The sequence below is a fragment of the Phocoena sinus genome, chromosome 1 (genome assembly GCF_008692025.1).
Source record: "Phocoena sinus isolate mPhoSin1 chromosome 1, mPhoSin1.pri, whole genome shotgun sequence".
Classification (NCBI taxonomy): domain Eukaryota; kingdom Metazoa; phylum Chordata; class Mammalia; order Artiodactyla; family Phocoenidae; genus Phocoena; species Phocoena sinus.
Window position 1 is genome coordinate 9,301,733 of NC_045763.1, and position 25,575 is coordinate 9,327,307.

Below are 25,575 nucleotides of genomic sequence, written 5' to 3' on the forward strand. Positions count from 1 at the left end.
GTTAGTAGGCGGGAGCTTGGGTGGGTGCCGGGAGTGAGAAAGCAATGAAGCAGGAGGAAGCCGCCTTCTCCTGGATGCCCAGGGTCTAAGCCCGACTGGGAGAAGTGCAGGGGCAGCTACGGAAGGAGGGCCCCCCCACCCCTTCCCTCACACCCAGCAGCGCAAGGTTCAGTCCAGAGACTTGAACTCTGCAGATTCAGGGGCCACCTGGGGTGAGGGCTTCATCTAATTATCTGCAGCCAGCAAGTCTACGGGAGGGCTGACTGGGGGGATCTTGGCTGTCCTGGTCCATATTCTGGCTCAGAGCCCTGTGGAAGCCGGGGAGAGCGTGGAAACTCGTCGAGGCTGCGCTTGAAAAGGGGGACACCTCTGGGAAGGACCAGGGAGGTTGGAGGCTCAAGGACTCCAGCCTCTCACCTGCTCTGGGCTCGGCTTCCCCTTAGGGTGTCCCTGACGCCCTCCTCTTCCCTCCGTTCTTCCTTCCTCGCCTCCCTCCCCGTCAGGCAGTGGAGACCGTTCGTTTCTGTCTGGGCTGGGCCAAGCGTGTCGGGGAGAGCGGGTCCTCCCCTGCCCTGACTCGAAACAGCACACCTGTCTTGGCCGCGGGGCGGTGGAAAATGAGGACCTGTCTGGATCCGAGGGCGGCTCCTGTCTGGATCCGAGGGTGGCTCCTGTCTGGATCCGAGGGCGGCTCCTGTCTGGATCCGAGGGCGGCTCCTGTCCACGGTGCTGAAATGCGGCACCCGCTACAGGCCCGGCCAAAGCATCTGCCCTGCGCGCTCCTGGAGGCGCCCTGCCCTCCATGAAGCCCCCGTGTAGGATTTGTGGTGCGGTGTTCATGGCTCTTCTCTCAGCCTCCGTCCTTACGTGATCAAATCCTGCTTTCTGTCCCCTAAAATTGTCCCTAGTGCTTTCTGGGGATGTCTCTGGGCAGACATCACAGGCTGGCCTGTTTGCTCATTATTTGCATCTTTGTCTTACACTCCACGCCACCTGCCAACTCCGCCCCCCACCGTCTTTTTGGGGGGACATTGCCATTTCCCACCCTTAACCAGGCTTTTTTTCTGATTATAAAAGTAACTCTTGGGGCTTCCGTAGTGAGGCAGTGGATGAGAGTCCGCCTGCCAATGCAGGGGACACGGGTTCGTGCCCCGGTCTGGGAAGATCCCACATGCCGCGGAGCGGCTGGGCCCATGAGCCATGGCCGCTGAGCCTGCGCGTCCGGAGCCTGTGCTCCGCAACGGGAGAGGCCACAACAGTGAGAAGCCCGCGTACCGAAAAAAAAAAAAAAGTAACTCTTGGGACTTCCCTGGTGGTGCAGTGGTTAAGACTCTGTGATCCCAATGCAGGGGGCCTGGGTTCGACCCCTGGTCAGGGAACTAGATCCCACATGCATGCTGCGACTAAGAGTTCGCATGCCACAACTAAGGAGCCCCCGTGCTGCTACTGAGGAGGCTGCCTGCCACAACTAAGACCCAGTGTGACCAAATGGATAAATAAATAATTTTTTTTAAAAGATCATGTTATTAAAAAAACCCTCTTATTTATTGCTGGGAATAAATTGTTTATTCTTAATATTTTTATGTTTACTCTTAAGCCTTTTATAGGCACACACTTCTTTTTCTCTACCTAACTGGAATATACTTTTGTATCTTTCTTTTCTACCAAATAAATTGTAAACATATTCATATGTCATTATACATTCTTTGGAGAAAAACATTTTAATGGCTTCAAAATAGTCCAATTTATGGAGCTACCACAATTTAGTTAATTGCTTATTGCTAGATGTTCATATCACTTCCAATTTTATTTTCATTGTAAAAAGTACATTTTTCCATACGTATATTTTTCTACATTTTTGTTCCCTTAAAATATATTCCCAAATGTGAAATTGTTGATTTGAAGTACATGAACTTTTAAAATACTCTTTTTAAGACTCTTGATAACCAAGTGACATTCTTTTTTTTAATTAATTAATTTATTTATTAATTTATGGCTGTGTTGGGTCTTTGTTGCTGCACGTGGGCTTTCTCTAGTTGCGGATTCTTAACCACTGCGCTATCAGGGAAGCCCACCTGTGCTTTCTTAATAGCCATTTTCTTTACCAGTTGTTGACTGCAAGGCCTTGGGTGAGCTACTTCATGTCTGTTCAAACGCTTTTTCTGCATCTATTGATATGATGATGTGATTTTTCTTCTTTAGCCTGTTGATGTGATGGACTAAATGAAGTGATTTTCAAATATTGAACCAGCCTTGCATACCTGGGATATATCCCACTTGGTTGTGGTGTATAATTCTTTTTATATATTGTGGGATTCAATTTGCTATTTTTTTAATATTTTTTTAAATTATTATTATTTTTTGGTTGTGCCGGGTCTTACTTGCGGCAGGTGGGCTCCTTAGTTGCAGCTTGTGGGCTCCTTAGTTGTGACACGTGGGCTTCTTAGTTGTGGCATGCGAACTCTTAGTTGTGGCACGCATGTGGAATCTAGTTCCCGGACCAGAGATCAAACCTGGGCCCCCTGCATTGGAAGCATGGAGTCTTAACCATTGCGCCACCAGGGAAGTCCCAATTTGCTATTATTTTGTTGAGGATTTTTGCATCTATATTGATGAGACATATTTGCCTGTAGTTTTCTTTTCTTGTAATGTCTTTGTCTGGTTTTAGTATTAGGGTAATTCTAGCCTCATAGAATGAATTAGGAAGAATTCTCATCTATCCTCTGAAAAAAATTGTAGAGAATTGGTATAATTTCTTCCTTAAATGTTTGGTACAAGTCACCAGTGAATGTATCTGTGCCCTGTGCTTTCTGCTTTGGAAGGTTATTAATTATTGATTCCATTTCTTTAATAAATATAGACCTATTCAGATTGTCTATTTCTTCTTGTGCAATTTTGGAAGATTTTATCTTTCAAAGAATAGGTTCATTTCATCTAGGTTATCAAATTTGTGAGCACAGAGTTATTTTTAATATTCCTTTATTATCCTTTTAATGTCCAAGGATAAAAGGAACTGTAGTGGTGTCAAAAAATAGGATGTCTCATCTCCCAGTTGCTTTCAATATTAGACTGGGAGTCCTGGTTAGTGTAATATGATGAAAAGGAGATTAAAGGTATACAGATTTGAGAATTCTCTAGCAGTCCAGTGGTTAGGACTCCGTGCTTTCTCTGCCGAGGGCATGGGTTCAATCCCTGGTCAGGGAGCTAAGATCCCACAAGCCGTGCAGCATGGCCAAAAAAAAAAGGTATACAGATTTGGAATGAATAAATAAAACTGTCCTTTTCCACAGATGACATGATTATCTATGAAGAAAATCCAAATAATTGTTTTTTGTTTGTTTGTTTGTTTTGCGGTACGCGGGCCTCTCACTGCTGTGGCCTCTCCCATTGCGGAGCATAGGATCTGGATGTGCAGGCTCAGCGGCCATGACTCACGGGCCCAGCCGCTCCGCGGCATGTGGGATCTTCCCAGACTGGGACACAAACCCGTGTCCCCTGCATCGGCAGGCGGACCCTCAACCACTGCACAACCAGGGAAGCCCCCAAATAATTAAAAGGAAAAAAAAAAAAACCTCCTGGAACTGAAAAGCAATTATAACAAGGTTGTGGGATAAAAGGTAAATATATTGATACAAAAGTCAATCAATTTCCTATATGCCAGCAATGAACAAGTGGAATCTGAAATTAAAAACACATTACCATCAAGAGAAAGAGAAGACAAGACACAGATTTGGAGAGAATATTTGCAAAAGACATATCTGACAAAGAACTATTATCCAAAATATACAAAGAACTCTTCAAACACAATAAGAAAACAACCCCACGGGCAACAAAAACAAACATAGACAAGTAGGACTACATCAAACTAAAAAGTTTCTGCATAGCAAAGGAAGCAATCAACAGAGTGAGCAGGCAACCTACAGAATGGGAGAAAATATTTGCAAATTGTACGTATATTACAAGGAATTAATATCTAAAATGTATAAGGAACTCCTATAACTCAATGGCAAAAAAACAAAAAGATAAAAAATGAGCAAAGGACTTGAATAGACATTTCTCTAAAAACATACCAATGGCCAACAGGGGTAAGAAAAGATGCTCAACATCTCTAATCAGGGAAATACAAATCAAAACCACAATGTGTGGGACTTCCTTGGCGGTACAGTGGTTAAGGCTCTGTGCTTCCAATGCAGGGGGTGAGGGTTCCATCCCTGGTTGGGGAACAAAGATCCCACATGCTGCGCAGTGCGGCCAAAAAAAGAAGAAGTAAAAAAAACAACCCACAATGTGATGTTATCGCACACCTATTTGGATGGCTATTATCAAAAAATAAGAAGTGTTGGCAATGAAAAACTGGAACCCTTGTACACTGTTGGTGGGAATGTAAAATGGTGCAGCCACTATGGGAAACAGGATGGAGGTTCCTCAAAAAATTAAAAAGTAATACTATCATATGTTCCAGCAATCCCATTTCTGGGTATTTATCAAAAGAATTGAAATCAAGATATCAAAGAGCTATACACACTCCCATGTTCGTTGCAGCATTATTCACAATAGCCAAAATGTGTAAACAACATAAATGTCCACTGATGGATGAAAAGATAAAGAAATGTGGCGTATCCACACAATGGAATATTACTCAGCCTTTAAAAAGAAGGAAATCCTGCTAAATGTAACAACATGGCTGACCCTTAAGGACATTATGCTAAGTGAAACGAGTCAGTCATTGAATAATTCCTCTTATGTGAAGTATCTAATATAGTCAAATTCATAGAAGCAGAGAGTAGAATGGTGGTTGCTAGGGGTTGGGGGAAGGAGACATGGGGAGTTGTTATTCAATGGGTATAACATCATTGTGCAAGATGAATAACTTCTAGAGATCTGCTGAATAGCATTTTGCCTATAGTTTAAGTGTATTGTACACTTAAAATGTTTTAAGAGAGTGTATCTCACATTAACTGTTCCTACTGCAATAGAAAGAGAGAGAGAGAAAAGGAAGGAAGGAAGGGGAGGAAGAAAAAGAAAGAAAGAGAAAGAAAGAAAGAGGAAAGAAAGAAAATGAACATTCAGATTAAAAAATGGGCAAGACTTGAACAGACATCTCACCAAAGAAGACATACAGACAGAAAGTAAGCATATGAAAAGATGTTCAACATCATGTGTCATCAGAGTTGCAAATTAAAACAAAGAAATATCACTACAACCTATTAAAATGGTCAAAATTCAGAACACTGACAACACCAAATGATGTTGAGGATGTGGAGCAACAGGAACTCTCATTCGTCATTGGTGGTAATGTAAAATTTTACACACACTTCGGAAGTCAGTTTGGTAGTTTCTTACAAAACTAAATAAAGCCTTACCATGTGATCCAGCAACTGCACTCCTTGTTGTCTCCCCAAAGGAGGTAAGAACTTATTTCCACACAAAAGTCTTCATGTGAGTGTTTATAGCAGCTTTATTCATTCATAGTTGCCAAAATCTGGAAGTAACCAAGATGTTTTTCAATAGTTGAGTGTATAAATAAACCACGGTACATCCGACAATGGAATATTATTTGGCACTAAAAAGAAATGAGCTAGCAAGCCATTAAAAGACATGGAAGAAACTTAAATGCACATTGTTAAGTTTAAAAAAGTCAATCTGGAAGTCTACATCCTTCAAAATTCCAACTGTATGACATCGTGGAAAAGGAAAAACTATAGAGACGGTAAAAAGATCAGTGGTTGCCAGGGGTTAAGGAGGAAGGAGGGATGAATGGGTGGAACACAGGGGATTTTTAGGGTGGTAAAACCACTCTGTATGATACTACAATGGTAGGTAAGTGTCCTTATACTTTTGTCAAAGTCCATAGAATATACAACACCAAGAGTAAGCCCTGATGTAAACTAGGGGTTTTCGATGGTAATGATGTGTCAATGTAGGTTCATAGATCATAACAAATGTGCCACTCTGCTTGGAGACGTTGGTAGTGGGGAAGGTTGCAGGGAGGTGGGCAAGGGTCCATAGGAACTCTCCGTACTTCCTGCTCAGTTTTGCTGTGAGCCTAAAACTGCTCTAAAAAATAAAGTTTGTTAATTTTTAAAAATCTAACGAACAATTTCACACCAATAAATTTAAGAACATAGACAAAATGGATACATTTCTAGAAAAATATGAAGTGCTGAAACTGGCATAAGAAAAATCAATACATTTCTGTACATTAATAGCCAATTAAAAAATTGATATGAGAATCGAAAACCTTCCATCCCCAAAGCCTCAAGCCAAAATGGTCATAGATGAGTTCTACCAAACTTTTCAGGAGTATTTATCTCCTATCTTATACCAGCTGTTCCAGTCATTTGGAAAAATACAAAGTTATATTTATACCTGACACCATACAGCAGAATAAACTTCAAACACACCAAAGATCTAAATGTTTAAAAAAATGAAACCATATAAATACTAGAAGAAAATATGAGCGAATTCTTTTTATAATATGCATGAGGAAGCCCTTTCTAACTATGACTCAAAACCTAGAAAAAAATAAATGATTGATAATTTGACTCCATCTTTAAAAAATACTTTTGCTCCGCAAAAATGAAAAACAGAAAGAAAGTATTAGCAACTTACCTGGCAGACAGAGGACTCATATCCTTAAATAAAGAGCTCTTTAAAATTACTGGGAAAATCTTTCCTTTCTGCGATATGCAGCTGCAAGATGGTAGTGCAGGTTTCCAAGAAAAATTAACTGAAAACGCACACAAAAAGAGGTAGACAAATGGCCCTTAAACATACGGAAAGATGCTCACGTTTACTTTAAGAAAGAGAAATGAAAGTTAAAACTATATTGGGGGACTTTCCTGGTGGCACAGTGGTTAAGAATCCGCCTGACAGTTCAGGGGACATGGGTTCGACCCCTGGTCCGGGAAGATCCCACATGCCACAGAGCAACTAAGCCCGTGCGCCACAACTACTGAGCCTGCACTCTAGAGCCCACGAGCCGCAACTACTGAGCCCACGTGCCACAACTACTGAAACCAGCGCATCTAGAACCCGTGCTCCACAACAAGAGAAGCCACCGCAATGAGAAGCCCACGCATCGCAACCAAGAGTAGTCCCTGCTCGCCGCAGCTACAGAAAGCCAGCGTGCAGCAACGAAGACCCAACGCAGCCAAAAATAAATAAATAAATAAATTTTAAAAAATAAATAAAATAAAGGTCTTTCTATCACTTAAAAAATGTATGGAATCTAAAAGATTAAAAAAAAAAAAAACGACATCAAGATACCATTTCTCACCTATTAAATGGGCAGAACTTAGCGACAATGTCCTATCAGCAGCTCCCAGTGGCCACCTGCACTTCTTGGCTCACGGCCCCTTCCTCCATCTTCAGAGCACATCACTGCAATCTCTGTTTCTACGTTCTCCTGTTCTGTGGTCAAATCCCACTCTGATGCCTCCTTAAAAGGACCATCTCAAGATGTTTAGTGTAAGCACATCTGCAAAGTCTCTTTTGCCATATAAGGGATTAGGACCTAGGTATCTTTGGGGGTCATCTTTCAGCCTCCCACACCCACTACTGTCCATTCTAGAGCCAAAATCAGGGTACAGGGATTGGAAGATATAATGGAAGCTGCTAACTTTCTACCTTGAGCTGCTTGCCCTACTTTTACCTGGGCACTGTGGTGTACTCAAAAAATGGGTTGTGGGACTTCCCTGGTGGCGCAGTGCTTAAGAATCCGCCTGCCAATGCAGGCGACACGGGTTTGAGCCCTGGTCCGGGAAGATCCCACATGCCGCGGAGCAACTAAGCCCCTGCACCACAACTACTGGGCCTGCGCTCTAGAGCCCGTGAGCCACAACTACTGAAGCCGGCATGCCTAGAGCCCGTGCTCCGCAACAAGAGAAGCCACCGCAATGAGAAGCCCGCGCACCTCAACGAAGAGTAGCCCCCTCTCGCTGCAACTAGAGAAAGCCCGTGCGCAGCAACAAAGGCCCAATGCAGCCGAAAATTTAAATAAATAAATGAATAATTCAAAAATGGGTTGTTATACAACAGATAAAATGCATGACCTGGAACTAGGTCTACAGATATACCCACACAAATAAATATTGAAAACATAAATGTTGCATGAAAAAGGCATGTTGCAGAAAGATGGATCAAATATATTATAAATCTGAATTTTAAAAACACAAGATAAGGGCTTCCCTGGTGGCGCAGTGGTTGAGAGTCCGCCTGCCGATGCAGGGGACACGGGTTCGTGCCCTGGTCCGGGAGGATCCCACATGCCGCGGAGCGGCTAGGCCCGTGAGCCATGGCCGCTGAGCCTGCGCGTCCGGAGCCTGTGCTCCGCAATGGGAGACGCCGCAATAGTGAGGCCCGTGTACCCCCCCAAAAAAAAAACACAAGATCAAAGCTTTTTGTGTTTGGAGGACCCACCTCAGATTTACTGGAGAAGAAGCAAATGCAGGTTTCAACTGTATAAAAACAGACCTAAAGCATATTTGGAGAAATGTTGGCATCTCTTAAATTCAGGTGTCAGATGCACTTTCATTGGTTACAATTTTCTGTGGAGTTAGAAGTATTTCGTGATTTTTTTTTAGTACTATTGTTGTTAATTTGTTTCCGCTTTATTGATGTATAATTGACAAATAAAATTGTAAGATATTTAAAGTGTATGTTGCATTAATTTAAAATACATATACATTACTAAAGGATTCCTCCCATCCAGTTAATTAACAAATCTATCAACTTACATATTTATATTTTCTTGCATGTGTGAGAACATTTAAGTTCTACTCTCTTAGCAAATTTCCATTATACAGTACAGTGTTATCAACTATAGTCACATGTTATACCTTTTTTTTTTTACATCTGAAAGTTTATAACCTTTTACCAAACTCTCCCTATTTCCCCCACCTCCCAGCCCTGGCAACCACTGTCTACTCTCTGTTTCTATGAGTTTGATTTTGTTTTTTAAGATTCCACATATAAATGATACCATGCAGTGTGTATTATATCTGTCTGTCTCTGACTGGCTTATGTCACTTATCATAATGCCTTCAAGTTTCACCCATGCTGTTGTAAATGGGAAGATTTCACTCTTCTTTATGTCTGAGTAGTACTCCACTATCTATCTATCTATCTATTCCATTATATATATATATATAAAACACATCCTTTTTATCCATTCATCTGTTGGTGGACACTTAGGTTGTTTCCATGTCTTGGCTATTGTAATAATGCTGTGATGAACATAACGGTGTATATATCTTTTCAAATTAGTGATTTAGCCTTCCTCAGATAAATACCCAGAAGTGGAATTGCTGGGTCACGTGGTAGTTTTCATTTTAATTTTTTGATTTAATTTTGGCCTCTCCTCCTACCTCTTTGGAGCAGGTCCTCAGGGCTGTCTGAGGAGCTATTTCCCAGGCTGTAGTCCTCAGTAAGGTCCCTGAATAACGCTGAAAACCACAACTCTTTTTGTTTTTTTGTTTTGGGGTTGTTTTGGCCACGCCGTATGTGGGATCTTAGTTCCCCTGAAAATCGCAACCCTCAACTGTGCATTTTTCATTGTGTTGACAAGGGGAAGCTACTGACCAGCTGGTAGATTTGGGGGTGGGAAGGTAAGGCTCCTGTTCTCTCAGTGAGACCCTTGGGAGGTCATGGGCTGAGAGTGAGTCAGGGATGGGGGGCATGAAGGTGAGAGGAGAAAGTTTAAAAGGAGCGTACTGGGGGTTGGACAGCCAGAGAAATGGCCAAAAAAACTGAGGCCCTCCTTCGAGTTTTGCTCAATCGTCTGATATTTCCAGCAGTTCAGCCGCCCCAGAGCAGATGCTGAAAAGGCAGAGGGTGGGGTATTCCCAGCTGAGGAAGTTGGAGGGAACTTGGGGCAGGCAGAAGGAGGTGGATGGAGGAACGGGCTCCATCAACGCCAGTCTTTGGGGTGGAGGGATCACCATGCTCCCCCTTCCCTCCTTCCCTTCTGCTACCTAGGGCTTGGGGTCCTTCCTCTAACCTGAAGTCAGCTACTGCCCCCTCCCCACTTCCCAGCCCACCCTCATCTATTGTTTTTCTTTTTCAAATTTTTATTGAACTATAGTTGATTTTCCATGTTGTTTAATTTCTGCTGTACATCAAAGCGACTCAGTTATATATATATATATTCTTGTTCATCTTCTTTTCCATTACGGTTTATCAGAGGATATTGGATATAGTTCCCTGTGCTGTACAGTAGGACCTTGTTTACTTCCCCTCCCCTGCATCTTCATTCTCTCCCTCTGCGCTGCCTCCTCCCCAGCAAAGTTTGAACCCCTTTAACACTCTCCTGATGCCAAAGAAAGAAAAAGTCCTCCTCTAACCTCACACCCCTTCCGGCCGGTCTCCCTGGAGCCTTCACTCTCCACCCCACTCACTCCCTCATCAGCTCCCCACAGTGGGGCTTCTAACACTTCCACTCCCTGAAAACGCCTCTGGTCAAGGTCATGACTTCCGTCCCGTGACATCCACCGGCACTTACAGTTCCCACCTTAATTGACCTCTGTTGGACATTTGACACAACTGACTGCTCCCTTCTGCCCTTGATTTCTCAGTGGTCCCCAGTCCTGGTCTTCCTTCTGCCTCCCTGGTCTCTTCCTAATGACCTTCACATGCTTCTCCTGCTGCATCACCTCCCCTCAATGCCACCATCCCCTAAGGATCTCCCTAGAATGTTTTCTCTCCTCGACTTTGATCCTTTCCCAGGCCTTGTCCCCCATCCAGGCCACCGTATTTCTCTCTGCTTTAATTCTCAGGCTCCTAATTTGCTTCCCCAAACCTCCTTGTTTTCCAACAATAGCCACACTTTAACCAGAGTGGTTGTCTAACAGTGTTTCTCAACCCAGCCGGCATCACACTCACCTGGAGGGCTTGTTAAAACCCAGCTGCTGGGCCCCACTCTCAGAGTTTCAGATTCAGTGGGTCTTGGAGTAGGACCCAAGAACCTGCATCTCTAACACATACCCAGGTGACACTGATCTGCTGGGCCCAGGACCACTGTGTTAAAAAGCTAATCTGATCATGTATTCATTTTTAAAGCTCTTCACTGCCTCCGCACTGTCCTCAGGGTAAATCCAAGCTCTTAGCTGGCACTGATGGCCATCTGGTTACTTGCCCTCTCAGCACTGTGCCCGGAATAACCTCACCACCCGGTCCTCTTCTGCCCAGATGTCATCTTCTGTTAACAGTGCTCATCACTGACACCTGGCTCCCCATCACACTGAGCATTCCTTGAAGATGAAGTATTACGGTTATCACTCTATCCCTAGAGGCTGGCACAGGGTTGAACACAGTGTTCAATAAATTTTTGTTGAATGAATGAAGATAATTATTTCAAGCTTTTAAATTGTTATTTTATTTTATTCTATTTCATTTTATTTAACTCCAAAAGAAATTTTTACTTGTAATGCCACCTATAAAACAGACTTTTTCTAGCTGGATCAGCCTCAGCTCTCTATCCCTGTTAAGTCTCGCCTCCGTTCTGCCCCCTGGCGGTAGTCTCGGTCCCAGCACAAGATGAATGAACTATTTGAGGTATTTCCGGAAACCGGAGAGTAAAGACTGAGGTTTTAATTTGCATATCCAGAATGCATTGCACCCAGGACAAATTTTCGACTTAAAAATGACTCGATTCTCCTTCTTTCTTTAACTATTTTTTCCCAGAAGTGAGGATTTCTTCATAGAATTGTCTGAGAAAAAAGCAGATGTTAATAACTCTTTCAGTTAAATAATCACCATTACTGTCTTAGGGGTAGCAGTTACCCGAGGAATGCGTGCCGCCTAAGAAAAAGCATACTCTGGTTTCTCTTCAGATCGTATAAATCTTTCGCCTTTTACTAAAGATTTCCGTGGAGAGGAACAATTCTGAGTTTGTACCCAATTTTTTGAGGTCTTGCGTTTGCAAGGCCAATGATTACGTTTAAAAATAGATGCTTAGTTTCGAGTGTTCTAGTTGCGGAGCGATGTTTGTTTAGCTTCGCGCACCACGTTTATTTTCACGGAGTAGTTTGTTGTTTTTTAGACAGCTACCGTTTTGAAAATATTATTTTCGGTATCTGTCTGGGAGTAAACGGTGTAAACCTACTTAAAGCAAAGGGGTGGAATTAAAGAGTGGAGTAGTTGCTGTTGTTGAAGTGGAAGAGGTGTATTTTGTTTGTGTTCTTTGGTTACTTTTTCAACGCTAAGTGAGGTCCGCGGTGGGAGGATTTTTTAAACCGTGGAGTGCAAGTTTCGGCGCCCCGGGATTCAATAATGGCGGTCAGTGGGCTCAGTTACCCCGCGTTACGTAGAATCGTAGTTTCGCGACCAGGAACCTAGACCCGTCCCCCGCATTAAAAGAGAGATTCTTAACCGGTGGACCGTAAAGGAAATCTTTAAAAAAAATTTTTTAGAAGGAATTTAAGTATGAGTTCATTGTTTCTTCTAAAGCGTAAGTATCGTTTTATTCTGTTTAGGTAATTTAGATTTAGAACAGAAATATTATTTGCGAAAAATACCCCTCAAGAAAGACGTTTGATCACGGTTACAACGAATTTGATAGAACCCGAACGGAAGTGAATATTTTAACCGATCACAGTGGCCAGAATTCAGCTTTCTGAGCCCGCATAACTGCAAAGCGGGCTGGGAAATGTAGTTTTTTCTCCAGGCAGCCATGACATTTGCGAGATCCTAGGAGAGAGGAAGTGAATACGCGAGAAGAAAACGAGCAGCGTCTGCCCAGTAAAGGAAGGAGAGAATCCATCCGCACTTTTCCTTCTTGCAAGTTCCTTTGTTGAGTTTCGTCTTCCTGCCTTCCAGGTATCTACCTGTGGCCAGATCTCCCATACATGTACAAGAAACCTCTCGGAGGCTGTAATGCAGCTGTGGGGATCACCCCTTCCCAGGCCCTTTTGAATGTTCTCTTGTGTAGAAAACCAGCACCCCAGGCTCAGGCAGTTGTCCCCCGTCTACCCCTGTCCCACTGGCGCGGGTACCTTTCTTGTACCCCTAGAAGAAGCGCTGCTTTTCTCAGGACGAGGTCTGGTCAGTGAGAACGAAATACTGGTGACAGTGCTTTCTTGGGCTCTGAAGGCCGAGTGTTCATCCAAAGTAGGGGTTCTAACTTTTTTGTTGTTCACCTTCGGCAAAAGCAACGATCCAGAGTAACGAGCACGCCGAGCAGCCAGAGAGCTAGATATTATATGTCTCCGGGTGAAAGAGTGCGCTGCTCCCATGAAGTTGTCTGGCCGGGGAAAATCGAACTTGAGTTTGCTGAAGACTAGATCTGACCACTAATTGACAGAAGAGCAGAACACAGTCGAGCTTGTCTGCATCTCTGCGGGGATGGACGCAATCAGCAAAGCCCTGGCTGCGAGGAGCTTTTCAGGGCGAACCATCAGGTTTTTTCAACAAATAAATTACAAGAAGAAATGAGAGAGGGAGATAAAAAGGGAATCTATAGGTTTAAAAGAGTTAAAAGAACCCATCTTACCAAGCAGAACTTACTGGGATTCCGGTTTAAACAAACACTATTTTCAGAACTTATTACATTTATGAGATGTTTTCATTTTTCAATCTGACCAGATATTTGATGATATTAAGGAATTACTGAAGGGTTTGGGGTACGATTATCATATTGTGGTAATAATTTTTGTTTTAACCTCCTTATACTTAGAAGTAGCTAAAGCAATATCTACAATATAAACTTTTTTTGGGGGGGGTGGGGGGCACACTGCACAGCTTGTGGGATCTTGGTTTCCTGACCGGGGATGGAATCCACGCCTGCAGCAGTGAGAGCATGGAGTCCTAACCACTGGACTGCCAGTGAATTCCCCGGAAATATCTACAGATGAAATGATATTATATCTTGGATTTGCTTCAAAAGAATGAGTGCAAAGAAAAAGCCCCACCCCCCCCAAATAAAAAGAACAAAGACAAAAATAAAATTTTGTTTACGTGATGGTTGTTGGACTTGGTAACCAGCACACGGAGGTTCTTTATACTATTACGTCTACTTTTGTGAATGTTAAACATTACTGATAATTTAAAAGTTTTGAATATATTTAATTTATTTATTTATTGTTTTTTTGGCCGCACCACTCGGCTTGTGAGATCCTAGTTCCCGGACCAGGGATCGAACCCAGGCCCCCTACAGTGGAAGCATGGAGTCCTAACCACTGGACCGCCAGGGAATTCCCCGAATACATTTTTTTTTTTTTTTTTTTTTTTTTTGCGGTACGCGGGCCTCTCACTGTTGTGGCCTCTCCCGTTGCGGAGCACAGGCTCCGGACGCGCAGGCTCTGCGGCCATGGCTCACGGGCCCAGCCGCTCCGCGGCATGTGGGATCCTTCCGGACCGGGGCATGAACTCGTGTCCCCTACATCGGCAGGCGGACTCTTAACCACTGCGCCACCAGGGAAGCCCCCCGAATACATTTTAAAAACAACTTTGCGGTTGGTAACATACGCACTTCTTTATTAATAGATCAAATATTGCTATCTAGTGGGAAGTCTCATGACTACCAGCATTTCAAAGTCACGATGAACGTGAGCAATATTTCAAGATGCCTGCCACCACGGGGCGTGTCATGACTGCATCTGTGATTTCTATTTGTGACAATTATGCAAATGTCAAAGTTAATCATGGAAGGAGATGCTGAATTTCAGTTGGAGGTTAGCGAAAATAAAGATTTCTTCCAATCCAATTTCGCAGACCCCCTGACTTCTGTTCAGTGACCCAAGGTTTAGAAGTCCTGATCTGCATTCCCTTGCCTCTAGGCACATAATACAAACAATTCCCCCTTGTATGGGCAGAAGGTTTTGAATTTATCAAAGCACCTTCACACAAGAGTCATTTATTTCATGGGAATTCCTAACCATCTTTCTGAAGTTGGAAGGTGTTACTAGACCCATTTTACAGGTGGGAACATAGAGCGTAACACATAACCCACTTGTTTGAGGTTACAGAATGATAATGACAGAGCTGGAGACAGAACCCAGGTCCCCTAACTCCCAGCCCACTCCCCACTCTTTCGCATCAAGCTCCAAGCTCCAGAAATGCTGCTTAGTTAACTTTTCTTGAAGTTTTCTTTTGAGAGACGCCACAGCCTTTCTCCTGAGCTCACCTGTCCTCCGTTTGGTCATCTCTCAGGACCCCCTTGAACAGTCATATTGATTCCTGTGGTGCTCGCAGGCAACCAGGAGCTCTGATTTCCAGCACTCTCCTTCACATACTAGTAGAGGTGATAATTAACCTGCCACTGGGAGAGTGTCAATCCTGCAAGGTGGTCAGTGACCTCTGGCAAGTCTCTTTCACTGTGTCTCAGTTTCTACTTTTGTAAAACAGGTTGATGAACTGTCGTCCTTGGTTTTGGAGGAAGCTGTAAAGATTGGCTAAAATTATGACAGTAACTAGGGGAGAGTAAGTGATTAATCCTTGGGAGAGATTATTACCTGTAATGTTATCATTGCCATGAGTTAGGGCCAGAGCCCACCTATACCTTGCTTTTACAGGTCAATGAGGTGGAACCATAAATCCCAACTTTCTAAGCTTATTACCTACTTTATTTCCCTTCCTGGATTCTATGCTCCAGACAAACTGAAGTATTACTGTCCATTGCCTCTTAAACTTCCCCATTTCTCTATGTCTACTCTTGTCATGGAGTGCTCTGCCCACTGCCTGGACGGTCCTCTCCCACACCTTAACCTAGGATGTGGGATCTTAGTTCCCTGACCAGGGATCAAACCCATGCCCCCTGCAGTGGAAGCGCAGAGTCTTAACCACTGGACCGCCAGGGAAATCCCAAAGATTCACAATGAACATTTACTGAGTCAAATGATTTATTTGAAGCTTCCATCAGCCTAAGTCCAGAGGTGAGGCTCCCAGGAAGCACGATTATGAGACTAGGTAGCTTGTTCACGGCGAGGCTGTTTGCTCAGCTCAGCTGAGATGGGCCTCCTTTCTGCAAGGGGAGCAAGTGCCCCTCAGCAAGTGAGGTGATCCACCCAATCACCAGACCCCTAAGCAGATGGCCGGAGGTCAGACCACTGCTGCTTCTTGGGGGTGCGGTGGGGGGCTGAAAACAAGACCCCAAAGTGCAGGTTATCTTGTTCTTAAGGGTTTTTTTAAAGGTCAGGAATCCTTTTAAGAATCTGAGGAAAGCTCCAGAAACTCTCCTCATGAAAAAAAAAAGTACATACATTTTGCAATTCCAGGGGTTCACAGATCACTTGAAGCCAGGTTATGGACACTTGAGCAAAAAAACTCTAAGGTTTTTTTAATCTAAGGCCCTACAAATGTCTGGATTTTTGGCTTCTTATCACCCTTGAAAAGTTCCATTCCTCCACTGGAAGAATATGACTGTCTTAGTCCGTTTGGGCTCCTACAGCAGAATACCACACACCGGGTGGCTTATAAACAACAGAAATCTATTTCTCACAGTTCTGGAGGCTGGAAGTCTGAGATCAGGGTGCTGGTGTGGTCGGGTTCTGATGAGAGCCCTCTTCTGGGCTGTAGATAGCTGTCATCTCTCTGCGTCCTCACACGGCAGGGAGAGGACTAGAGAGCTCCCTGGGGTCTCTTGTATAATGGCACTAATACCACTCATGAGGGCTCCACCCTCATGATCTATTCACCTCCCAGAGGCCCCACCTCCAAACACCATCACGTTGAGGGTTAGGCTTCAACATGTGAAGCAGTCCGTAACAACACCCACAGGAGAATCCAACTTCCTCTTGGAAAAACCCTCCAGAGGAGCCACAGACCTCCTGGTTAGTGTCTTAACCCGAAGCAAAACTTGTGTTCAGGTAGTTTATTTAGGAAGAGATCCCAGGGGACAGCAGAGGGAGGCTGAGGGAGGGTAAAATGGAGGGAGGGAAATTGAATCAAGGGTGTCTTCCCAAGTTCTCCACCACTGTGGGCAGTGGGGGGTCTGATCTTGCCGTCTGAGGAGCCGTGTAGAATGTGTCACAGAACTGTCCGCCCAGGGGATGGCGGAGGGCATACTGGTCCACTGGCTCCATCTCTCATGGGAGAAGGGCTGCCCCTAGCAGCGATATCCTTGGCCTGCTTTGAGGCTACACACATGCTGAGGGCAGAGCAGCTTCCTGAAGGTCAGAGAGAAGGTGAGGTCAGATGCTGCCAGGAACCCGCCCCTGGAAAGAGGTGGTGGCTGCAACCACAGCAGGAGTGAAAGGTGGCCTGAGAGGTCATGAGATGGGGCATGAGAGGCCAAGGTGCCCGTTGGTTTTCAGAGAGTTAATACATTTCCAAACCAACTTTTCAGCTGTTGGGAACTGCTGGGTAATATGCAATTCCATACCAGGTGTCTACCCCTGAAAAGCAACTTGACCAAGCCTCTTTGTGCATCCAGCCCAAGAAGAAAGCTCCAGTGCATTACCGGACCGTGAGAGGCAGACCCACTAGAGTTAGTGGATGGCCTGCTCCCAACTGAGGCTGAACTGGAGGCACTGCAGAGGCTCACGGCAGACGCCCAGCCGCTTTCAGAGTGGGCTGATGTCATCCCAGAGGGCAGGAGCAAATGCATTACCCACCCCACCCTGCGGGAGCCATCAGAGGAGTGTGTGGGGAGAGAGCATGGGGAGAAACAGAGTGTAGGGGCTGAGAGAGAGGCTGGGCTGACAGCGAGCCCCAGTTTGCATGCCAGCCTGGGCTGCTCGGCCTTGAGCACATTTCCTCATCTCTCAAATTGGGATCTTAACCCTTAGCTACCTCCTCCCTGCACGAGGCCGTGTTGATGTAAAATTCGTAACACACGTGCTCGCTTCAGTGACCTATAATTCACAAGTGTTCGTCTACCGAAATTCTAGTCGTTGGCTCGGTATTCTCCAGGCACAGGTACATGGGTTCATGTTTACATGTATGGGAGCCCACACCATGCCTGGTTCCGAGTTAACAGGGCGAATGGGAGCCCTGAAGCGCTGCTCCTGTGGTCAGGTAACTTCCAGTCGAATGCAGTGACTAGAGGGCACGTCACGCCAGACACCACAGCCCACCACACCCCGCGGCCAGCCAAGGGCCCCTGGCCAGGAGGGTGAGGCACCCCCAGGGCAGGAGTGGAAGGCGCACAGGACTGGAGCGACAGCAGCAAACCAGAGCAACTCGTAGAAGAGCCTGAAACCCTTGTGTACTTTCTCTCCCAGCCACCTGCGGGGGCCGGACACTCGGCAACTTGGCAAGCAAACCAGCCTTCCCGGTGAGCCAGGCTGCTCAAAACGCCCATCTGGGAAGCCAGGGAAACCACCAAGACACTGAGGGTGATGGTCCACACTCAGCCCAGCCCCTCTTTGCTCCATTCTCCCCACAAAGGAAGGACTCAGACCTTAGCTTCCAGAACAATCTGCAGGAGGCCCACTCAGGGTTTTTCCTGCCCCCGGTCCTATGGGCAGCAAAACCGGAGCAGGCAACTCTCTTTAGGGCAGGCAGGGGGAGAGGCACTGCAGCAGGAAGGGGCCAGGGTAATGCTCCTCGAGCAGCCCACTCAGCTGGGACATGCAGCAATCCCCCAGGTGGGCAGCACGGGGGCCACCTCCACAGCCTCTGAGTGGGCTTCTCTGAAGAGGAGAGGACGTGGGAAAAGTATACTGTCACCACGGCGGGGCCTTTGCTTCGGACTCCACCCAAAAGCCTGGTGACCGAGGAAGGTCCGATGTCTCTAGAGGTCTCAACCACACGCAAACCGGTCGTGGAGGTTTGAAAGAGATTTATTTAAAAACAGAGCACAAGAAAAAGCTTTGGTATTCCAAAACCCAACAATCATCGATCACTAGAAAGTTAAACACCTCCCCTAAAGCCCAGAGGTACAAAACCACAGATCTCCATAGGCTCATGATAAGAAAGACGCAATGTGCAAACCCGAGGGTGACGGAGACCCACCCCTTCACGCAGGCGGCGTGCGGGCCTCCAAACCTCCCGAGGTGGTGCATATTGGAAATCACTGCCAAGATTCCCTACCGAGAGTGGATGCAAAAGCCATCCAGCAAAATCTCAACAATAAATTAAAAATTCATTCAAGAAAGAACACATTAAATTAGGAAAAGAACACATTTTTTCCTAGACAAGAGTCTTTTCAAAAGAGGGTCTATTTCCTGGGACAGAAGAAAGGGGGAAAGTGGAAAGAGTGAGTTCAATTTCAAGTATTTTCCATATAGGTTCACTTTATTGAGTCGAAAGCGTACAAAAGGTCCACCAGCCCCGCCCCTCCCGCTCCCTGATGCAAACTCCTGAACATCCACGCGCACTTCCGAGTCACTGGTGTCCCCCAACAAGGCACAAAAGGCTGGGTGCTTTCAAAGGATCCCTTGTTCGCAGCAGCAGGACTTTCAGTGCTGGGTGTCTTGTGCAAGTGGCGACTGAAAGCAGGACTGATGCCACTCAGACACTGGGATCTTCCTGTTCAATCAACAAGACAGGTCGTTACTGCTCACGCCAACCCCGGTGGACAGCTACAGAAACCTCAAGGGAAGCAGGCGATGGAGACACCCTGCTGGCACCCCACCCAGGCTCCGAGCCCGCCTTGCTGACAGCTCTTGGCCCAGGGACGGGCTAGAGCTGCCACAGACTTGGGGGCCCAGGCGCCTCCTTAGGCGGGTACGGCGAGTTCACGGGCTCTGCTCTGGCCAGGCCCGGCTGGAGCTCAGACCTGCCTCTGGCCCTTCTCCCACTCCTTCAGGTCAAGTGCTCCTTCCTTCTCCAAACCAGAAGCCACACAGCCCCTCTCTCCTGAGTCCGGGCTCTTTAAAGAGTGGGAGCACAGAGCTGGAGCTTAACGTACCCTCCACCCCACTACACTAGACTCGGGACGGAACGCGAGGCCAGGGCCCCGGGCTCTGGAGGCGCAGTGGCTTTATACCTTACTCCTGAAGAGGGGTTTGGCGCCAGGCCCACAGTACTCGTTGTAGATGAGCTTGAATAGGAAGAGGTGGAAGAGGGTGATGAGGGAGGCCACGCTGAACCAGAAGAGGAAGGGCAGCCCGGGGTCCTGCTGGGCCATGTGCTCGTCGTGGGCCAGGATGGCCTTGAGATGCAGCGTGTGCCGCAGGTCCTGCAGGTGCGTGAGGTCAGTGGAGATGTAGAGCAGCGGCGTGATGGGCTGCGTCACCATGACCGAGAAGGTGTGGCCCTGGGGCGCCGAGGTCAGCTCCACAGGCTCGTCCAGGCAGCCCGCTTCGCAGGCGTAGATCTTGACGAGCTGGCCGCGGGACTCCACAGACACGTGCAGGTACGGCTTGCCCTCGGGGTCCGCGAGCACGGCCAGGTTGATGTGGTCATTCTTGTAGCGGATGCCATGCAGGGCGTAGCTGTTGTGCAACACGTCGGGGTCAGCCTGGAACTGGAGGTGGTTCTCGGTGAACTGCAGGCCGCCGAAGCTGAGCACCATGCCCTGCAGGATGCCCGGGGCGCCCGCCCGCACCAGCCCCTTGCAGCCGCGCTTCTGCAGGGTCAGCCTCCACAGGTCCCAGAGCTGCAGGATCTGCTGGATGGAGGACAGGCGGCCCGGCCAGAGGTTCCCAGCGTGCATGGTGGCGTGGCCGCTGAAGCAGTGATCTTCATAGTTGAGTGTCGACTCCATCTGGTCTCGCTCCCTGTGGCTCAGGTCAGGGCTGAGCAGTGGCGCGGGGGAGCAGGAAAGCATGTAGTACAGCGTCAGGTTCACGGTCAGACCTGATGGAGTGTGGGCATCGGTGATCTTCTTCATTTCCACACCTGCAACACCACAGAGGTTGTACATTAAGGAGGAACGGCATGGCCAAGAGGCTGAGGTTATGAAACAAAGATCAAGAGCAGCAGAGACGCGAAGCTTTTGTCCTCAGGGATGAAAACAGCAGCTCCAGTCTCCCACGAGTACGGGAGAGCAGCATCCTGCCTGGCTTCCTCACGTGACCACCTTGAGCCCTCTGGGCCTGAAACTGAAAATCCCGCCAGTGGGGCTCCTGCCAGAGCCCAGAAGAACACAGATTTAGCCAAGCCTAGGGCGCCAAGTCAAAAGGCCAGTTCCCCGACTCCAAGAACTGTCACAACGCCCTGGCCAGTCGTGGGCTGCTTCTCTCTCACCGGGCCTGCAGCTTTAAACAACATCTGAGCACAGGATCGCACAGATTTGTATGAGCTCTAGACTCAGACAACTCACCGCCCACGTGGTGTCTCAAGCTGGATGTCTGACAGGCATTTGGGAACGGACAAGGTTTGAATCCTCCCAGCCCCATGCTAATCCTTCCATAAATCACCTCCAGACACCCGCTGGAGCCCTCCCCCCCAAATCCAGGAGTCACCCTCAAGTTCTCACTCCCCACAGCCAGTCCACAGAACGCCCAGTGGCTCCAGCTGCCAAAGTTTCCGACTCATCCACCCCCTGCTTCCACGGTCGCAGCGCTGGTCCCAGCCACCGTCCTCTCAGCTGGGCTCCTGCCAAAACCTCCTATGTGGTCTCCACACTCTACTTCCCCCTCCCCCACACTGTCTACACTCCGACGCAGCAGCGCCGCGACCTTTAAAAAACGTGCACCAGACAGTGCCTCTGCCCTGCCTCCCATCTCACTTAGAATCAAATTCACTGTCCTCACCAAGGCCCCAAGGTAAACCCTCTGGCCACTGCCACCCTCCCCTTGCTCACTACCTGCCAGCCACACTGGCCACTCAACCAAGCCCGCCCCTGCCTCAGGGCCTCTGCCCTGCTGGCTCCCTCCAGACCACCACACAGCGCTTCCTCTAGCTGTGTAGGCCTCAGCTTCTGCAATTCCTGCTCACAGAGGCCTCCCGGACAGCGGACAGCAGAGCTACACACTCTCAGCCCCACCCACTGCAGTCACTCACCCCCAAGCACATATTTTTATCTTTTCTCCTTATAACGCTTGAGCCTAAAAAGCTATCTCGCTTTTTTAATCCAAATTTTCGCTTTCTAATATCTGTCTTCCGCCCGCCCAGAATTTAAGAACCATGAGAACCGGAACTTTGTTCTGTTTGCTTCCGTATGCCCCACGTGAAGAACACTTTCTGGCAGAAGCATTCGATAAATACTTGACCAAATTAAAGGCTCTTTGAGCAACTATGTTTAAGGATTTAGACAACTAGAACTCTGGAAGCCAACATCTCTTACTCTCTCTCTCCTCTACGCTAGGATTCCCTTTCCTTAAGCAGTCGAGGGGGCGAAGGAGTTTTCATTTGACAGGGGCATCCCACCTGCTGAAGAGATTCCACTACCCCCCCCCCCCATGAAAAAGCTGCAGCCACAACAGCGAGGCCACAGCTCAGGCTAGCGGGAGTCATGTCAAGAAGCCCATGCCTGTCACCAGCCAGAAAGGTGGGGAACTGAGTTAAGAACCCCGGGATCGGGCTTCCCTCGTGGCTCAGTGGTTAAGAATCCGCCTGCCAATGCAAGGAACACGGGTTCGAGCCCTGGTCTGGGAAGATCCCACATGCCGCGGAGTAACTAAGCCCGTGCGCCACAACCACTGAGCCTGTGCTCTAGAGCCCGCGTGCCACAACTACTGAGGACATGTGTCACAACTACTGAAGCCCGCGCGCCTAGAGCCCGTGCTCACAACAAGAGAAACCCGTGCACCGCAATGAAGGTAGCCCCCCACTCACCACAACTAGAGAAAGCATCCGCGCAGCAGCGAAGACCCAACACAGCCCAAAATAAATAAATACATTAAAAAAAAAAAGAATCCCGGGATCGGCCAAGCCTCTGGCTTATCCTTTACCAATTGACCTCCCAAACCACGCTGCTCAAATGAGGCTTCAGCCACAAGAACGAATAACAATAAGATCCGCCCTTTGCACTCCTCTTTCACGACCATCTCATAAAAGTTCTCTGAGGTACGTGCTGCTGTTATTATTGAACACAAGCCCAGAGAGAGTAGGGTTCAAGGTCACACAGCTACTAAGTGGTGGAGCAAGAGTCAGCTCCAAATCAAACGCCAAGCCCAAGTGTGAACCACCCCGGGACCCCGCCCTTCAGTGTCACCTCTGCGGACTCTGCAGGGGCATCTCCAGGATGGACCGTGCTCACCCTGGTGCAAGGTGTGGACGGTGGACCAAGCACTCGCCAGGCCTCACCTGGGCTGAAGAGCTGGGCCCAGAGGCGCTGGTGGTCCTGAAGCAGCTCCGCCGCCGGCATCTCCAAGAGCTCCAGCATTTCCTTCCGTGCCAAGTCCTGGAGCACCTTGAGCTCCTTGCCTGCTTTGCTTTTGAGCACCTGGGGGTTAAGAGGGCCGGAGACGTGCACCACCCACAGCACAGTCTCGTCCAGTTGCGTCTTGGGAGCCACTTGGAGACGGTTCACTAACTTCTTGGCGGCCACCACCAGCAGGTGCACCAGCCCCGTGGGAAAAGGCGGGGACCGGCCCGAGTAGAGGAGGAACTGATGGTCTCCGACCTTCTCCAGGGTGCTGGTGAAGGCCTTGGGCACCGGGCCGGCAGTGGGCCCGACAGTCTGCAGCGCGGCCACGCGTTCCGTGGGGTTGTTGAGCTGGATGCGCTGCAGATAGACGTGGGGTCGGCCCCGGTGCGCCAGAAAGTCCTCTTGCAGCAGCACGCAGTCTCGGCCGGATCCCGTGACGAGGTCGGAGGCCGAGGCGGGGCCCGGGCCGGCGGCCGCAGGGCCGGGACCCGGAGTCCCGAGCTGCAGGCAGCGCACCCGCCGCAGCAGCCCTTCCCGCAGCAGCAACACTGACTCTCCAGCTTCAGAGAGCGCGCTCAGCGGGCGCAGCTGCACGAAGGGCACGAAGTCCGGCGCCACGGCGGGCTCCCGCTCCCCGGGGGTCACCCACAGCCGGTTGGCGACCACGTCCAGGGCCAGGAAGCCGTTGGCCACCAGGGCCGGCACTCCGGGGCCCAGCGGTACAGCCTCGCCCCGCTCCCGCAGGCCGCGCCACGCGCGGGTGGCTGCCTCCAGACAGGCAGAGGGCTCGGCGGCGCCCGGCTCGCCGCGGGGCCAGGGCAACAGCTGCAGACCGCCCGCCGCCCGCCGCGCCCCGGAGCCCGCGAACCACAGAAGCAGCACCAGGAGGCCGAGCAGGCAGAGTAGGCGGCGGGCCCAGCTGCTCGACAGCAGTCCCGGCAGCCCCTTAAGCCGCTGCTGCAGCCACATCGGGCCGCCAGGCGCGGGCGCGGCGCGGGGGCGGCCGCCGGGCCCGCCGCCCAGCCCACCGGCCCGGCCGCCCGCGCCTCACTCCCGGGCCCGGACCGCGGCGCCCACCCCAGCCCCCGTCACAGGCGCCGCGGCAGCCGCCACAACTGCTCCCTCCTCCTTCTCGGTTGCCTCCGGCCGTCAAACGACGCGGGCCGTCAAGCGCCACCTACTCTTTTGCGACAGATGGAAAAGGAGAGGGCGGAGGGAGGGGAGAGGGGCGGGCCCGGGAGAAGGAGGCGTGGCCACAGCGAGGAGGGGGCGGGCACCGCCGGGGTTTGACCACCAGTTCTCGGGCCTGAAAAGTCAAGTCCAGAAGAGGAGAGGGGTCTGCGGAGGACTGGAAGCGGCCAATTCATGGGAACTTAAAACAGAAACGAAAAAACCAACCGCGCTAGCCAAACCGAACACGTGTTGTGCCCCATTCGCTACTAATGGATTCAACAGCCCCAAGATTTTTAAAAACTAATTTTAAAACTTTTTTTCTGTAAAAATGATCCTCACTGCAAAAAAAAAAAAAAAAATGACTTAGTACAGAATAGTACCCCCCAGAAAAAGAAAGAAAGAAAAAGAAAAGTAAGCACTGTCAACCAGACTTCCTAGGATATATTTTGTTGACGACTCTTCCAGACCTGTCTGGCTGCATGTACAGCATATAGGACACAAATCAGGCCCAGGACTGTCCATTTCTCCAACACACCAAGTCGTCTTCTTGATGTCAACCGTGAGTCTTAACTTATTAAATAACATAAAACACTAAAGTCTCATGCTTTGAAAATGCTTTTAAATTGTGTATTATCAATGCAAAAGACAAATTTTGTTTCTGGGGAAAAAATTCAATCTGAGCACAGGGGCAGACAATGGGGCGATTGTTTCCACTTTAGTTTCAGGACATTCCAAAGCCAGACAGTGCTTCCCAGTTGTTGAAAATTAAATGGTCATTTGAGGTGGCTTCTTGTGGGCTGTGAGCAGACACGTGTGTGTTTGCCAAGTCTTAGGGCCAGCACCCTATAAGAAGGCAGCTGTCCAGGTGATCCTACAGTATGCTTACCTTCTTTTTTTTCTTTTTTAAGATCATTATCAAAACATACACACAAAATTCTTAATTTCCACCAGGATTTCACAAACCCCACAGAATAACTTCATGGATGTGCAGGAATCCATAACCTACAGTTAGAGAGATAGGATCCATCCAAGCCCCTCAGGGAGGCAGAAACTCTTGGGAGGCACAGTGAGATGAGAGCAAAGGACTAAACCAGGCTTGATCCCACCTGTGAAATGGGGATGACCAGAGAAACTGCCTCTCAGGTTTCTGAGGAATAAGTAAGTTAATACAGGCAAAGCAAGCAAGGTGCATGACATGGGGTAAGTACACAGTAAATGTAAACCCACGTAATTATTTTTCGCTATTATGAATGTCTGTGTAATAG

The 25,575-nt window shown here is 48.3% G+C and overlaps 1 protein-coding gene and 1 non-coding gene across 2 annotated transcripts; one reads left to right on the forward strand and one right to left on the reverse strand.

The window, feature by feature from the left end:
- Positions 1–11,811: 11,811 nt before the first annotated feature.
- Positions 11,812–11,927, forward strand: LOC116745658. The gene has a single exon (XR_004347511.1). It is a non-coding gene; the product is annotated as a U5 spliceosomal RNA (small nuclear RNA).
- Positions 11,928–18,701: 6,774 nt separating this feature from the next.
- On the reverse strand, positions 18,702–24,620 carry KIAA2013 (KIAA2013 ortholog). The gene is made up of 3 exons (XM_032652623.1): positions 23,074–24,620; positions 19,868–20,721; positions 18,702–19,407 (listed from the first exon to the last, which is right to left on the reverse strand). The coding sequence occupies exons 1-3, from the start codon at positions 24,104–24,106 to the stop codon at positions 19,390–19,392; spliced, it is 1,905 nt and encodes a 634-aa protein (XP_032508514.1). The 5' UTR covers positions 24,107–24,620; the 3' UTR covers positions 18,702–19,389.
- Positions 24,621–25,575: the final 955 nt, after the last annotated feature.